Source organism: Ascaphus truei, chromosome 2 (genome assembly GCF_040206685.1).
Source record: "Ascaphus truei isolate aAscTru1 chromosome 2, aAscTru1.hap1, whole genome shotgun sequence".
Classification (NCBI taxonomy): Eukaryota; Metazoa; Chordata; class Amphibia; order Anura; family Ascaphidae; genus Ascaphus; species Ascaphus truei.
Genome location: NC_134484.1, coordinates 62,747,553 through 62,761,706, shown reverse-complemented (window position 1 = coordinate 62,761,706; position 14,154 = coordinate 62,747,553). Strand labels below are relative to the sequence as shown.

General features: G+C 37.9%; 1 protein-coding gene across 1 annotated transcript in view; it reads right to left on the bottom strand.

Moving 5' to 3' along the window:
* UBR5 (ubiquitin protein ligase E3 component n-recognin 5) overlaps positions 1–14,154 on the bottom strand; it is an 86,912-nt gene that overhangs the window by 44,078 nt on the left and 28,680 nt on the right. The window contains exons 6-18 of the mRNA XM_075582573.1: positions 13,020–13,209; positions 9,805–9,964; positions 9,325–9,474; positions 8,249–8,460; positions 7,692–7,808; positions 7,056–7,166; positions 6,633–6,787; positions 6,313–6,430; positions 5,453–5,637; positions 4,367–4,476; positions 3,157–3,269; positions 2,436–2,594; positions 652–763 (exon numbers count right to left, since the gene is read on the bottom strand). Coding sequence (XP_075438688.1) covers positions 652–763; positions 2,436–2,594; positions 3,157–3,269; positions 4,367–4,476; positions 5,453–5,637; positions 6,313–6,430; positions 6,633–6,787; positions 7,056–7,166; positions 7,692–7,808; positions 8,249–8,460; positions 9,325–9,474; positions 9,805–9,964; positions 13,020–13,209 — 1,892 coding nt within the window. The remainder of the gene's footprint in view (positions 1–651; positions 764–2,435; positions 2,595–3,156; positions 3,270–4,366; positions 4,477–5,452; positions 5,638–6,312; positions 6,431–6,632; positions 6,788–7,055; positions 7,167–7,691; positions 7,809–8,248; positions 8,461–9,324; positions 9,475–9,804; positions 9,965–13,019; positions 13,210–14,154) is intronic.

Below are 14,154 nucleotides of genomic sequence, written 5' to 3'. Positions count from 1 at the left end.
GATCGTCCCCGAGACCTCCCAATCTTCCGTCCCATCACTCTATTAGCCAATGAGTTAGTTTTATTGGCATTGACCTCAAATAATCATACAACTTAAGTGACATGCAGAAAAATATTTAATTTTCCATTTTTCATGCCAGGTTCAATTATTATCTTTTCTTGGGGCAAAACTATAAATGTAATCTTGTAAATGGGTAACCCAACTCATAACAGATCTTCAGCAGGAAGAGTAAGTTAAAAAGGTGCAATTTAGGACACCGAAACCAACGGGGACAGAACTATTTTAATCGCCCTCCTTTTATTTTAAATATTTCTTAGATCTCCTCTTATAAAATCTGAAACAAAAATGGCAACTAATCCTTTTCTTTCCCCCCAGAAAAGTAAAGATTACACTAGTAGTGTAATTCTGGCCAAACACTTATTGACTTATTAAAAACAAACAAGTTTATGTAAGTGAGCGCAGGACGACATACCACATCCCCTCTAAAGCACATGCAATCCTTGCACTGAGCCATTCTACGAATGTGAAACAAGTCCCCAAGCAGCAGTGTCTGATGTCACTAAAAGTCTCCTTATCTGCTGACAGCGGTGCTGAAAATGTCAAAATGTGGCAAGGGGAAAGGAACATGCATCTCATATGGTTTAACGTTACCTTTGGAATCGACATTCACAGCCAAGATTTCAGTTTTTTCGGGAATGCACAGCTTTTTAGGAGTCCTTTGGAAACAGTCGGGGACTTTGGGCGTTCCACCCGTTTTCACCACCTAGAACAGGTTGCCAGTCACAAAGTTATTAAGAGATGTACGTTTCTTGATCACAGGATTGAAATGCGGTTAACTGGTCACTGCCAATTCCAAGTTCAAAGCAAAAATACCCTACAGACCAGCAACTGTGCATAGAAACATTTGGCATGTTGACACTACCTTTTTGTTTCAGATCCAGTCATAGAACGAGGCAAGAATCTCACGTGTGTGTATGTGTGTACTGTAACCCAACATTTTAATACTTCTCAATGTGACAGATAGTACACATCAGATCCAACACAGAGAACTAGGCGTGTAGATATCAAGGATTCTCATTTTAACCCTGGCACTTTTTTTCTTTCATTTTTTTAAAAATAGGATTAAAGCAGGGTGTCTCTGGATCTGAACACCATTCAATGTCACTAACCTCCATAGTGAGTGCCGCTAGGTCCCGGGCTCACATTATGGCTGCTCTTTAAAGCTGCCAGGCCCTGCGAGCCAATAGGAAGCTGTGACGTCATCCAGTGCGGCCCTGCACACTTAATGTAACTACGTATTTGTCATGATAACTCTGTGCCCAGGACATACTTGAAAACGAGAGGTTACTCAATGCATTACTTCCTGGTAAAACATTTTATGTTAACTATTGGCCCATGTGACATGTGGCTTTAAACTACAGAAAAAGTGAAGAAAAAACGGCTTGGATTGCTCCTTTAATCTAAAAAAAGAAGTTGTTCGATACCCTTGGAACAATGGATCTTTTTGGTCCCTTATAGAAGCAATCTCTTTTAACTCGATGATGGTATATTGTCCTACTCTTTGTTTTATAATTCGTAAAAAAAATCACGTTGTCTAGCTTAAGGTTACCATGGTAACCTTTTAGACGGCAGTGGGCTCTGAGAAGAGCTCCATTTTCAAGTCCTTAATATTTAAAAAGAATCTCACAACTGGATAATCTGCCAACCAAGCAATATCCTACGTGTTTTTTTTTTTTAAATAAATCAGTTCTGCACTATGAGAAAATACTTTTAGTATATATATGTTTTTTAAATAACTTGTTTTATGTAACAAGCATTTTTTGTTTCTATAGCAACTATTAACAAAGTCACATCCCCTTCCTCCTCTGAAACAGGCTCTGGCACACCCCTTTCACCCCTTTGTGAGCCCTGTCCTCTCTCTAGCATTACACCAATTGTATCTAGTGACTGCCGGGTCACATGATCTTCCCCACAGAACTTTGCATCTTTGGTCCTCTTCTGCTGCACTGACAGCCACTTACTAAACCCGAGCCGAATCTTCGCTGATCGATTGCAGGAGAACAGGTTGATCTGCAACTTAGCTAATTAATTATTGTGTGGATTGTATTGATGCACATATTAAATGGGGATTTCTTTTTTTTTTTTTAAAAACACCAGCAGCTTGGACTGCTGCTTTAAACAACACAGTTGGAAAAAGCATGAAGGGATCTCAAAGAAATTAAAAATACATTAAAATGGACAGATTGCGGTTTTAAAGGTACAGCGTATATTTATGGAAACCAAACCTCTGTTGGGTCATTACCTGCATGTACTCGTAACATTTAAAAAAAAGTTCAAGGGTGTTAAATGCTTTCATAACATGCAAGCAAGTTTAACCAAAAGGTGGGAACCCAGTAACTGAGGGCGAAAAACTATTCATGAGATCAATAAAGTACCTGCAGCTCATCAATCCTAAGCAGCCTGCAATCTTGGAGGAGAGAAGACGGATCGGGATCAACGCCAGGAGTGCATTGGCTGTTCGCGTTGTTGTTGTTGTTATTATTAGACGTGCCAGGGAACTTCACGGCGACATAGGCCCCATCAACTTTTAGTACCTTCAAAAAATAGTAGTGCACATCAGCAGGGAAACCGGTATATTTGACATCTGTGCCCCGCACAGCTTCCTTATTCAAAAAAGGTACCTGTTGTAAAGTTAGGTGGTACACGCGATTGATATGCGTCGTTACTTTCTGCCATGTATAGGAAGCAACCACTCCCGACAAATGATCATGATTAAAGATTCTTAGGTAGCACAGACAGATGTGCAGTACATAAAGACATACAAGCAACTTGTCACTGGAGATAATACTGCACGTTGAATTATGGCCTTTGGACTTCCTAGGCCTCTCCCACAAGCAGGCAACTCCTACTTCCATAACAACACATATTGGGCTTTCATAGTTTAACAGTGTTTTGTTTGGTACCCTTAAAATAAACATACCATGCCACCCTGTGTAAGGTTCAGCTATCGTTATATATTACATTTCATCCATTATTTTAACCCTTTTAACTTCCCAAACCTCAAAAGCCTATTTAATACGTTTTGATAGCTAATGAAAATGGCCGGCAGCAGATCTTTCATAGAGCTCCTTATAATTTAACGGGACCTATACAAACCTTGCCAACAGGAACGTTTTTAACATCCTCCACGAACACGACTTCCCGTAATGACCACTGCTCTTCGTTCACCTTTTCTTCTTCCTTAGGAGCTGGAGTCGAGCGCCTCCGTTCTTGTGAGGAAGAAACCAAATGTAAAACAGACTATGTATGACAGGATGTGGTGGTCAAATTATAAATATGTACAAATATAAATATGTGATTATCGCATTCACTTTTAGGTCAAATTATAAAACCATAGTGCAATGGTAATGCAAAAAAGTGACTTTGCACAATGGTTACTAAAGTTGAAACCATGAGTAAAAGGGGCCTCTAATGCAATGCTGTTTTGTGTGTTGCTGATCTTTCAAATCAGGGAGGGGTGGAAGGTGTAATCTCAAGACCAAACTAAATTGAATTATGTTTAAATACGTCTTTGAAACTTTATCCTGAATTTGTAAATATTGTGACCTGAAATGTTTACGCTCCTTACCTCGGCTTTATTCTCCCCTAAACTAATGCATTCTAAGGCCTGGATAGAGTGACCACAGATACTCAATGCACTGAACAAACGGGATTAATGCCACTACCTTCGGCTCACAATCTCCATTAATAATCCAAAAACCTTAACCTATTAACTCTATCGCTGTCATTAGTACATTTGTTCAGTGAAAGTCCTCCATTTTGTAAATGTGCAGGATAAAACAAGTTCTTCTTTAATTCATGAAGGGCCTTTTCATATATTCTCAATCAATGTCGCTGTGTATATAATTTACAATCTTTTTCTAGGGCTATCTTGAGATTGTTTTAAAATGTGATGGGTGAACTAACCATGTGCCTGCTTCTCACACTTGGGTTGAAAGGTTAATCCCACAAACGGTTTTGGAACACTGAATTGAAGATCTACTGAAAGGTAATCTCAAATGCTTGGATGAATGACCAGAGGTAAAAAAAAAAAAGGTGGATACGAGATCTCATCTATAAAGCTGCACAGGAAATCCAAGGTATTTTTTAATCCATCTACAAGTTAGTCCTGCTCAAATAATTTGGGTCAATATTAGCCTAACCAATGAGCAGTCAGAATTCTTTGCATCTATTACATTTTGTTTGTGCTGCATGTTACAGTAAACATGCTAAATACTGCAGGTGAATGAGGCCCTTTAAATATACAATGGAAACAGCAAAAACCCTTCATATGCTTTACAGAAGATTGCATAAGCACTGTACTTACTATATGGCATTGAAGCGCTGCTGGCAATGGATGAAGCGTCACTACAGGTGGAAGCTGGAGATGGTGGGGGACCCATTTCTGTTTTGACAGGTTCCTGTTTGCTTTCAGGCCTAAAAAAGGGACATGTCACTTAACCATACTGCATGAGTTTTATAACAAAGACACAATGTAGATGTTGGTTTGCTGGTTTACCACTGGTGTTGGCTATAGTGCCTTGTTACACCATTACTACATTGTTAAACATGCTCAAGAGCCTAGGCTTGTAGTCAGAAGTCATTAACAAATAGGACCAAGAAAAAAGGGTGCTGATTAAGCCTACAGAGAGTCTAACAAATATCAATTAGGAAAACCGTTACACAACAAGCAAGGATTTTACTGTACGCCAAAAACTTGTCATCGAATGGCCTAGCAAAAAACAAAACAAAAAAAAACACAGCTTCTCAAAGCTTATAGTTTTATGGGGAAACGCGTGTCTAGGTTGTGCTTTCCCAGTTTTAGAAGAATCTTCCAATGATTTAACCAAGAAAGATCTTTAAAAAAACAAAACAAAAAAACCAAAAAAAACACAACAACAAAACAGCAGATACCGTAGAGGTCGGATTGAATAGATAATTAAACTAAAAAATAATGCATATGACGCAATATTTCATGTGATTGTATTAGAATAGTTACAAAAATATTGTGTATACACACACAGCTATTACACTTTTTTTAGCATCCAAATTCTGCAATGTCTGACAATTTTGCATCACATTACATCGTAATTATCTTGCATAAAGTTGGAAGATATGTTAATGACAAAAGAAATGCAGAGCTTGGCTTAAACCTTAATCCTAAAACAAAGCCTATCTTCATTTCTTTCCAATTTGTACTTCACATAGACCATTTATTAACAAACAACAAGAAGTACTGTTATACGTATGTTTGTACTGTATGTACATACATATAGATGTTACATATATACACAAACACAAAGATAAGGCAGAGCTGACACAGGCAGGAAGTCTTTAGGTCTAGGTTAAGCAAAAGCAAACTGACCAAGATTTACTACAAACTGTCAGGAAAATAAATGAATCCTGCACTCACTTGGCCTCGGTGATTTTGCTAGATTTCTCCATGTTTTTCAGGCTTTCTGGGGAACGGAGCTGGAACCTGCAGCTGTCATTCATATTCCACACGGACTCCATTAAAACACCCACTTTAGGAATTCCAGCGCTGATTGAGAAAGCGACCGCTCCCGCGTGGTAAAGAGGGTTATTTCTTAAGCACACCTGCCGTAAAGATGCAATTTGTTACACAAAGTGAACTGGACACGCAACATAAAACTAGGTAAAAAGTGCAGTCGCTGCAGAGCAAAGAACCAGTAAAAAGTGCAACCCTGCTCTATCTAGAAAGGGGAAACTGAAGTCAGTATTTTTGATGTGCCACTACCAAATAAGACATTAGTAGACATCAAGAGTAACACAAACGAATTGAGTAACTAAGGCAAGTCAGCCATCCAATGTCTTGTGAACAAATTCAGAGGTAGAAAACTTCAAGCAGTACGCTCAAAAGGTATGGAAAATATTACAAATTGTTCCAATGAGATTAAACGCTATGCTCTCTTCAGTAAAGCGCATAGGCCCTTTAATCTAAGGCTCTAAGCCCTCTCTCCCACTCAGATGTTTCAAATATGGAGCTTTCAGACAAGTACAAGCTATTTTCACAGATATACTAAATATGCTCCAACAACAAAAATCAGATTAACCACACAGACTGGCCATCAATTAAGGGTTGAATACGACCTTAAATTATCTCACCAAACTGAATCGGATGCTTTAGGAGAAGAAAAAGGAACTGGGCAGAGGAACAGAGGACTTTAAATCTTTTACCTTTCTGGATGATTTCAGCCTCTGACCTCCCTAAATCCAAAATATAGTACATCTACCAAGTAATATTGTTCTTACCTGGGTACCAACAGTGATATTTGGCATAGAAGAAATACCAGCGCTAGACTTGGGTTTTTTATTTTTTGCACGGGCTTTTTCAAGCATTTTTTTCCTCTGACTAAAAGGGACAACACCCCTAGAAGAAAGAAAAATCAAGTTGAACATTTGGTTTCCACTTTCCTTCCATAGTGATGCATTAACTTGCTTGGTCGGTTCATGCGCCACCGAGTAGAAAAAGTAGCTCGGGGCCCTACGCAGTTTTACAGGAACCCTTTGTACTCATGGCCAGAATACAAATGAAACTCACCACCAACACAATTGACGTAAATTATACTCACCACCAATACAGATTATTCTCTAACTGTGCACAGGTATAAAGAGCACAACAATGTAGAGACACAATCTTCTCTCCCTGCAGTTCAGGGAAGATTTGGGCAGTGTGCTCTAATTTTGAAGCTACAGAGCTTAACGTTTCATCCACCCAGGTTGCAACCTAAAGAGGGAAACAATATGAGAAATAAGACATCCAACTATAGACGTGTCTTCATATACAGCTTTACTGACCAGGTTTGCAAACACCTATAAAAAAGTAGCAAAAAAGACCGAGCACTACTTCCCAAAAGGTGAACAAAAATGATCAAACAAAGCAAAAGGAGAGCATTCCCATTAAAAATGAAACTAATTTATTATCAGCATGGATGCCAGCAACATACACAGGGACACAAACCCAAGAAAGGTTAGATATTGAAAATATTCCAAACCTTGCTGCTTTCTGTAGCCACTGTTGCTCTGATACTGTTTGCAGACAGAAGAACAATTTTCTCATTGGCCAAGCCTAAGAATGTTGCTCTTGGATGATGTAATGATGTATTCTGTAAAAACATTAAAGAAAATCATTAAAAAGGAATGAAATACATATTCAATAAAAATGCTTACAGAAAAAAAACTGCTTTTTGATAGAAAAGTATACAACATAAAATTATCTATGACCATTTCAGATAACAGATGGCATTACCAATGTACATTTTTATATTAGGATTGGCTAATCAGAATCCTACATGGCAACAGTATTCCATGTTATTTAGGCAAAACATATGGATAAATCAAGGAACAACTTAATGAATCAGACCACTGCTGAGGAGATGAACTGGTCTTTCACCTACCAAAAAAGTTTTTTAAAATATATCTTAGCCAACTAATGTCTGGATTCGTGTTTTTTTATTTATTATTATTATATATGGTGTCCTTGTAGACATTAAAACACAAAGCAAACAAGAATAGTCTATACTGTATAATGCTTTGCTTGAGAATCTGAACGGGGGCATGGGCTAGTATCGGGAAAACACATCCCAAGCAGGAGGGTAACATAAGGCAAACAAGCTGTTCACACGACAAACCTGTGGGTTCCTGTAAGATTCGGATTCCACCCATTTCCACTGATGCAGCTCTCCCCTACTGCTCACTGCGACGAGTTCAGAATACAATGCTCCGATGGAAATAAATTTTGTTCCATCCTATACACACACGCACACAAATACAAAAAAATGACAAATTGTAATGTATTATGAAAATATTTAAAATTACCACTAAAATAGTATTGCACTTAAGGAATGTTACGTGTCAAATTCTTTCCATTAGCGTTTATGGGGAAAAGCCAAGAATAACACGGCAGACAAGCCAATCAAAGTAATCACAGTCACGTGTAGCAATTGCTTCATGGCCTCCTCTGAACGGTGAGGTTTCCAGTGGTAAGGAAGCCATTCTATAAGACACGTGGGTTCAAGGAAATTAGGGGTGGGAGGATTGTACAAAGTACAAAGATAAACCACATTCAAAATATAAACCAGAATGCAAAGATTAAATGGAAATTCTGATATATTTGAGTATATTCTCACATTGTAAACAAGAGGAGTGAGTATGGGCAATTTTTGCTTTCATGAAAGAATAGTACTACCTTCTCTGGCCACCACTGCAAGTCTTCTCCCAGTGATACAGGACTCTGCATAGGAGTGTTCTTCTTATCCAGGGCAGGCTCCCCTTCTTTACTGGTGGAGCCCCTTTCATTATCGAACGAGGCTCCATCAAGCCACCTCCTCTCACGCAAACGTAAAACTGACTCACGTTCACGCAACAGCTCAGAGTCTCTCTCTAAGGGAAGAAGGAGAACTGGTATGCAATTGGGTCACACCAGTGGGATAAAAGTAAGCCAATCTCTATTTAAGACCCTTATTATCTAGCAGCAAGTAAAGCCTAGAAGCCTATATATTGGTAATAGAAGTGTCATCTCAATTATCACCATTTTTTAAGTTTACTGAAGCCTATTTTGTGCTTGGTCAAACAATTACTTCTACTTAAAAATGTTAGGACAAGGTCTTATTTGGGTCATCTATCCGAGCTAGTGAATAATAAAACAAATGTGTTTTTTTGGGGTTTTTTTTTAAAGGTCTTTCAAACATTTAGTTTGAGGGGCCAGCAAAGTCAGACATTGAAAGAATGAAATACCTACATTTCCAATAAATTAAAGTTAAAAGGGTCCCTGTAAGGAAACGAAACATTGATTTGTCTCATATCGCTTGTCAAAGAAGTCCACACAAGCTCTGACTTCAAACTCCTCGGCAATAAATAAAAGTAACGAATGCTAAACTTACATTTCATTTTCTCGGATTTGCAGTTTCAAGTAAGGAGTAAACAAATTAAAATAACTTTGAAAAGAAGCATGGTATAAAAACTAAAAGGAATGTTGTATGAGTCAAAATATTGGCTAGGAATAATACCACTAATTTAGGGAATTATAACTAAAGTATTTTTATTTTATGGCTAAACAAAAATCTGAACCAGGTATTCATTTAGTCTATGAAAACTCTGATTGTTACTTTGAGGTACTTTCCACTACGTCTGGAGGTGTTAATGTTGTAATTTTGATGGTGTGTGTTAAATTGATAAAACGTATCACAACATTAAAAGGGAATGCTAAGTACGAATACGTAACATGGCTAATTTCTTATGAGAAGACAAAAGGTTCAGAATTACCTCTAGATGAGCCTATCCTGGAAAGTGAAGAGCGCCGAAAGGATGGATAACCAAAGTAGCTAATATCTTCTGAAAACATAGCATCAGCATCAATTATGACACTTGGGTGAGCAGAATGAATGTCAGCATCCAGCAGTGACATAAGATCCTCTATAAACACAAGGATCATAAGCCGTCATTAAGCAAACTTAAAAAACACACTGCAATGAGTAAACAATTATTCTATCGTTACTAACACAATGTTCGAACTGGGGTTCACAATTTCTAAAGAAATCAAATGTAAATACATTAAGCATTTTATCAAGTGCATCAGAAAAATGTCCGCTGAAATTATTGGGATTTCTAATAGGTTTTGCTTTCCAAGCTTGGAAAGGAGTTTCTGTTTTTAGAAACGTCTGCATTTACAGTGAACATGATCCAGTTATTTGCAGTGTGTTTTGGAGCGAATCTGTGTGGGTAAAAATGGTTAACTACACAAACCTCCAGGTAAGTAGGATTCGCTGGCAGTGTCATCTCCGTCATCCCCGTCTTCGTCGTCACGACTCAAGAGATTGTTTACAGCAAGGTTCACGTCAAGATTTGTTCTCTGGAGCTCACGGATAATGACACTCCGAGATTTTCCTTGAAGAACAACTTGTGCCTGCAAGACATAGAAGGGGGATTGAACATGTGTACAGGAGCCAAAAGTTGATATAGTAGACAGCAAAGCCATGAACTTATTTTTTTTTAAATATAATTTAATTATATATAGATACACACTTTATTAAAAAGGCTAGAGTCCACTGCATTATTATCTATGACGAGTGCACTCGCTAATATATAATAATATATAATTATTTAATGATAAGTTGTACTCTCCAACCTTTGGGCGATTTAGCGATATAGATACACAAACCATTAAAAAGGCTGGTTTTCACTGCATGTTATAATGCCTTGAACATCTGCAGGTGATCATATTACAAATGTTCATTAACGGAATGGGACATTTGGCCACAGCAAAAACGTTGCTGGCGTTCAGCTGCTAGGATACTTCGCTGTGATGTCTGGTCGGCCGCACACTCGACACGGTAAGCCAGGTCTGCCACTCCGACAACTACATGTTCAAACATCCCGCGCTGGACACCGCTACACTGCCTAGACAGGACGCTCCGATGCACAATCTTTAAATGTCCCGTGTAGCAGCCCCCCTCACGGGACATTTGAACATGTAGTTGCCGGATCAGGCGGTCAGCCGTAGCAAACATGGCATTTCTGGTCGGGCGCAGGAACGGACATCGTGGCAAAATATCCCTGAGGCGAAGTGTCCGTTTTGGTTGTGGCAAAACATCCTACACCGTTAAACAGAGGCTGCTAGATCTTAGAACTAGGGTTGGGCGATACCAAAAGTTTCACCACGATAACGATATTAAGAAATGTATCACAATAACGATACACATCGCGTAAAATTTCTTAAAATAAGTCTGAAAATGTTCTAGTAAATCTATGTGTTCTCAAAATAAATAAATTTTCTTTAGATTTACTGTAACAAAGACCTTCATTTCCAAACCCCTTCTATGTCTGCACTTCACCTTCTCTCTGTTACACTGCTCCCATCACCCCAACATCCCCCTCATCCCATCACGCACCCCAAGATACTCCCTCCATTCAAAAACACTTAATTTATAAAATGTTCAAAATATATTATGCAGATTTTTCGACAATTGAGGAGTCAAAAAAATCAGTTTAAATTAAGTTTCAACAATTTCATAAAAGGTGAGATTGATGGGATGAAGGTGATGTTAGGGTGATAAAAGCAGTGTAGGTAAGAAATGGTGAAATGCAGGCATGGCAGGGGGTTAAGTTCCCTAGCAGGGACAGAGGGGAGGGGGGTTAAGGGTCCCGGGGTGATGGTGTTACATGCTCCCAAGGAGAGGGGTTAGGTGCCCCAAGGGGGGAGGGTGGGGAAGGGGTTATGTGTCCTCAGGGGGAGGGTGGGGGGGACCAGGGGTGGAGGTTTTAACAAAAAAGGAAAGTGAGAAGAGGAGTTGCTACCTTTCCCTGCTGCAGCTGGCCGCTCTCTCCACATTCTGCCCGAAGCTCCTCCCTGTCCCTCTGAGTCAGCATTCAGAAGCAGGAAGCCAGGGGGACTCGGGGAGAGAGAGAGCGCACAGCAGCAACTTCAAAGCTGCACCTCTGACCAACGACATCCAGTAATATCGCGATAACAGGTAATCTCCCATATCGGCACACGCGGAGATTACATAATCGCGATATTACTAAATACCAGTATATAGCCCAACCCTACTTTGAAATACACGAAAAAGAGCATTATCAAATCTTTATAAATATGGCTACTAGGACATGGGAGTTTGAAAAAAAGTTTATATATCATACACACGGTATTAATCAAAAAATTATATCCTCTAATTTGAGGATACAAAACTTATGACAAAGTAGTGCAAATAATTGTTTGTTGTCAATTACACAATACAATATGGTATATTTTTATATTAAAAAGAAAACATGAAAAGACAATTAAAAAAAAAAAATACATGATTCAACGCACTCTAGACTTTAGATATTTTAGTCCTGGTCATTCTTTTAACTTACATACCAGACAGGCAGTGAATGATTTAAAGCATACCTTATTTACATAAAACACTTCCATGGAAGAATCGATGTTTCCCTGTTTAGATAGCAAACGGTGTGAAATGTGAAGCGCATTAATCTATAATGTGATCTATTTAACTAAACTTTTGTCATGGTGAATACAATTATTAGACTTATTCACGACATATATAGAAAACTTTAAGAGTGAAATAGGATTTAAAAAAAAAAAAAAGAAAAAAAAATTAGTGATAAGAAATAATGATGAAAATACTAAATATGATCTATAAGGAGAAAAACTGAAATATTCAAGTATATTGCCAAATGCTATTAAAACGTATCTGGCTCACTGACAATACAGGTTAATGGGTGTTCTCAGTGGAGTCTTCCTCATTCTATAATGGTAGTGCGCTCCAAGAAAAGGAGAGACCACAAAAATTCTTATAGTGTAGTACGTTTGTTTCATATACAAGGGTGTGTTGCAGTTGTAGAGCAAGATGTCAGCTTACCTATTGAACTAAGTTTTTGATTAAGAGTATAATTTTTATTTTAAATCAATTGTGGGTTTGGGACAAATTGTATTTACAGATATGGGGCAGAGCCATGGGCACCAGCTTTGCAGTGAGGTAGGTGTGTGTGTGTGTGTGTGTATAAATATATATATATATATATATATATATATATATATATATATATATATATATATATATATATATATATATATATATATATATATATATATATATATATTTTTTTTTTATTAAATGGGGTGGGAGCATAGTTTGGGTATATATTGAATGGTAACTCCAGAAGAAGCCTATCGGCAAAATGCGTTTGACTGGACTAATTGCAGCACTTGCAAGACCCGGGACACAGATTCTGACAGCAGAGAGGTGTGTCAAGGAGGTGGATTTAGGGCAAGGCGCTCAAAGGAGAGTGAACGCTGCAAGCCTCCACACTGGACTGATTGGAGGTTTACTGGGGACTCATACGACAGGCTGATTATATTTGTATTGTGAGTGCATAATAAAAAGGAATGTACTACACCAAGAATTCTCATCTTTCCTTCTCTGAGCACTTCCCTTATGCAAACTTTCCTGTATGGATACCTGTGAGATGAGTTCCTCTGGAATGACCGAAGCTGGAATAATAGGCTGTGGTTGACTACCCAGGAGCCCAGATCCCCTGTCCCTTCCTGTGCGAATAACTCGTGTCTGCCTCCGAGAGTCTCGAGCACCCGCTGACGAACGGCCAGAGGATCCTCCTCCACTTCCACCTACGCCAGAGCTCCAGCGACTGCTAAGGGCATAGAGATGAATAAATGGTTTTGTGTAAGGCATGTCTTGCTAAATTAAGTCAATTTCACATGAAGTCACAAGCTGAACATATATCCATAACTTCCCGAGTTAAGCAAAGTGTAAAAAGGAAAGGACTTTTCTTAATCTGTTGCACTTTGAAGTTAAGGTTTTCGTTGCCATACAGCTGCTCAACCCACTGGAACTTCTGGTTGACATTTGTAAGCATCTCAACAATCGCAAGTAACTTTTGTACGAGTAATATGGCATTTCTAAAGCTCAGAAGAACATATACCTAATAATGTAATCTAACATTTCAGTTATTACCATGTAAAAAAGAACAATTACTACAGCGGTAATACAGGGACTATTAGAGATGGAGATATATATATATATATATATATATATATATATATATATATATATATATATATATATATATATATATATATATATATATATATATATATATATATATATATATATATATATATATATATATATCTCTATAGGCATGGTATTTTATATATCTTATTATATATTATTATATATATAGATATATATCTATATATATATCTATATAGATATATATATCTATATATCTATATAGATATATATATCTATATATATATAGCAACTGTAAATATTACTGTATGTTCATTTGCATGTCTTAGACAGGTCTGCAACCCTGTCTTTCCCCATTGTCACCCAGCTTACAGCGCTTCCACTGCAGCAAGGGATTCTGGGAAATGACATGCAAATGAGCACTGAGTGCCACCTTTTGTCTCAAGCTTGTATTACACAAGCCAATCCTCAAGCCAATGCATGCTGTTTTAAACACAGCTTTTAGACAGAGGCTGGGATGAGATGCAGAGCCATTAGACCCACTCACATACATGTATATATAGATATATATATACATGCATATATATATGATACGAACCAATCC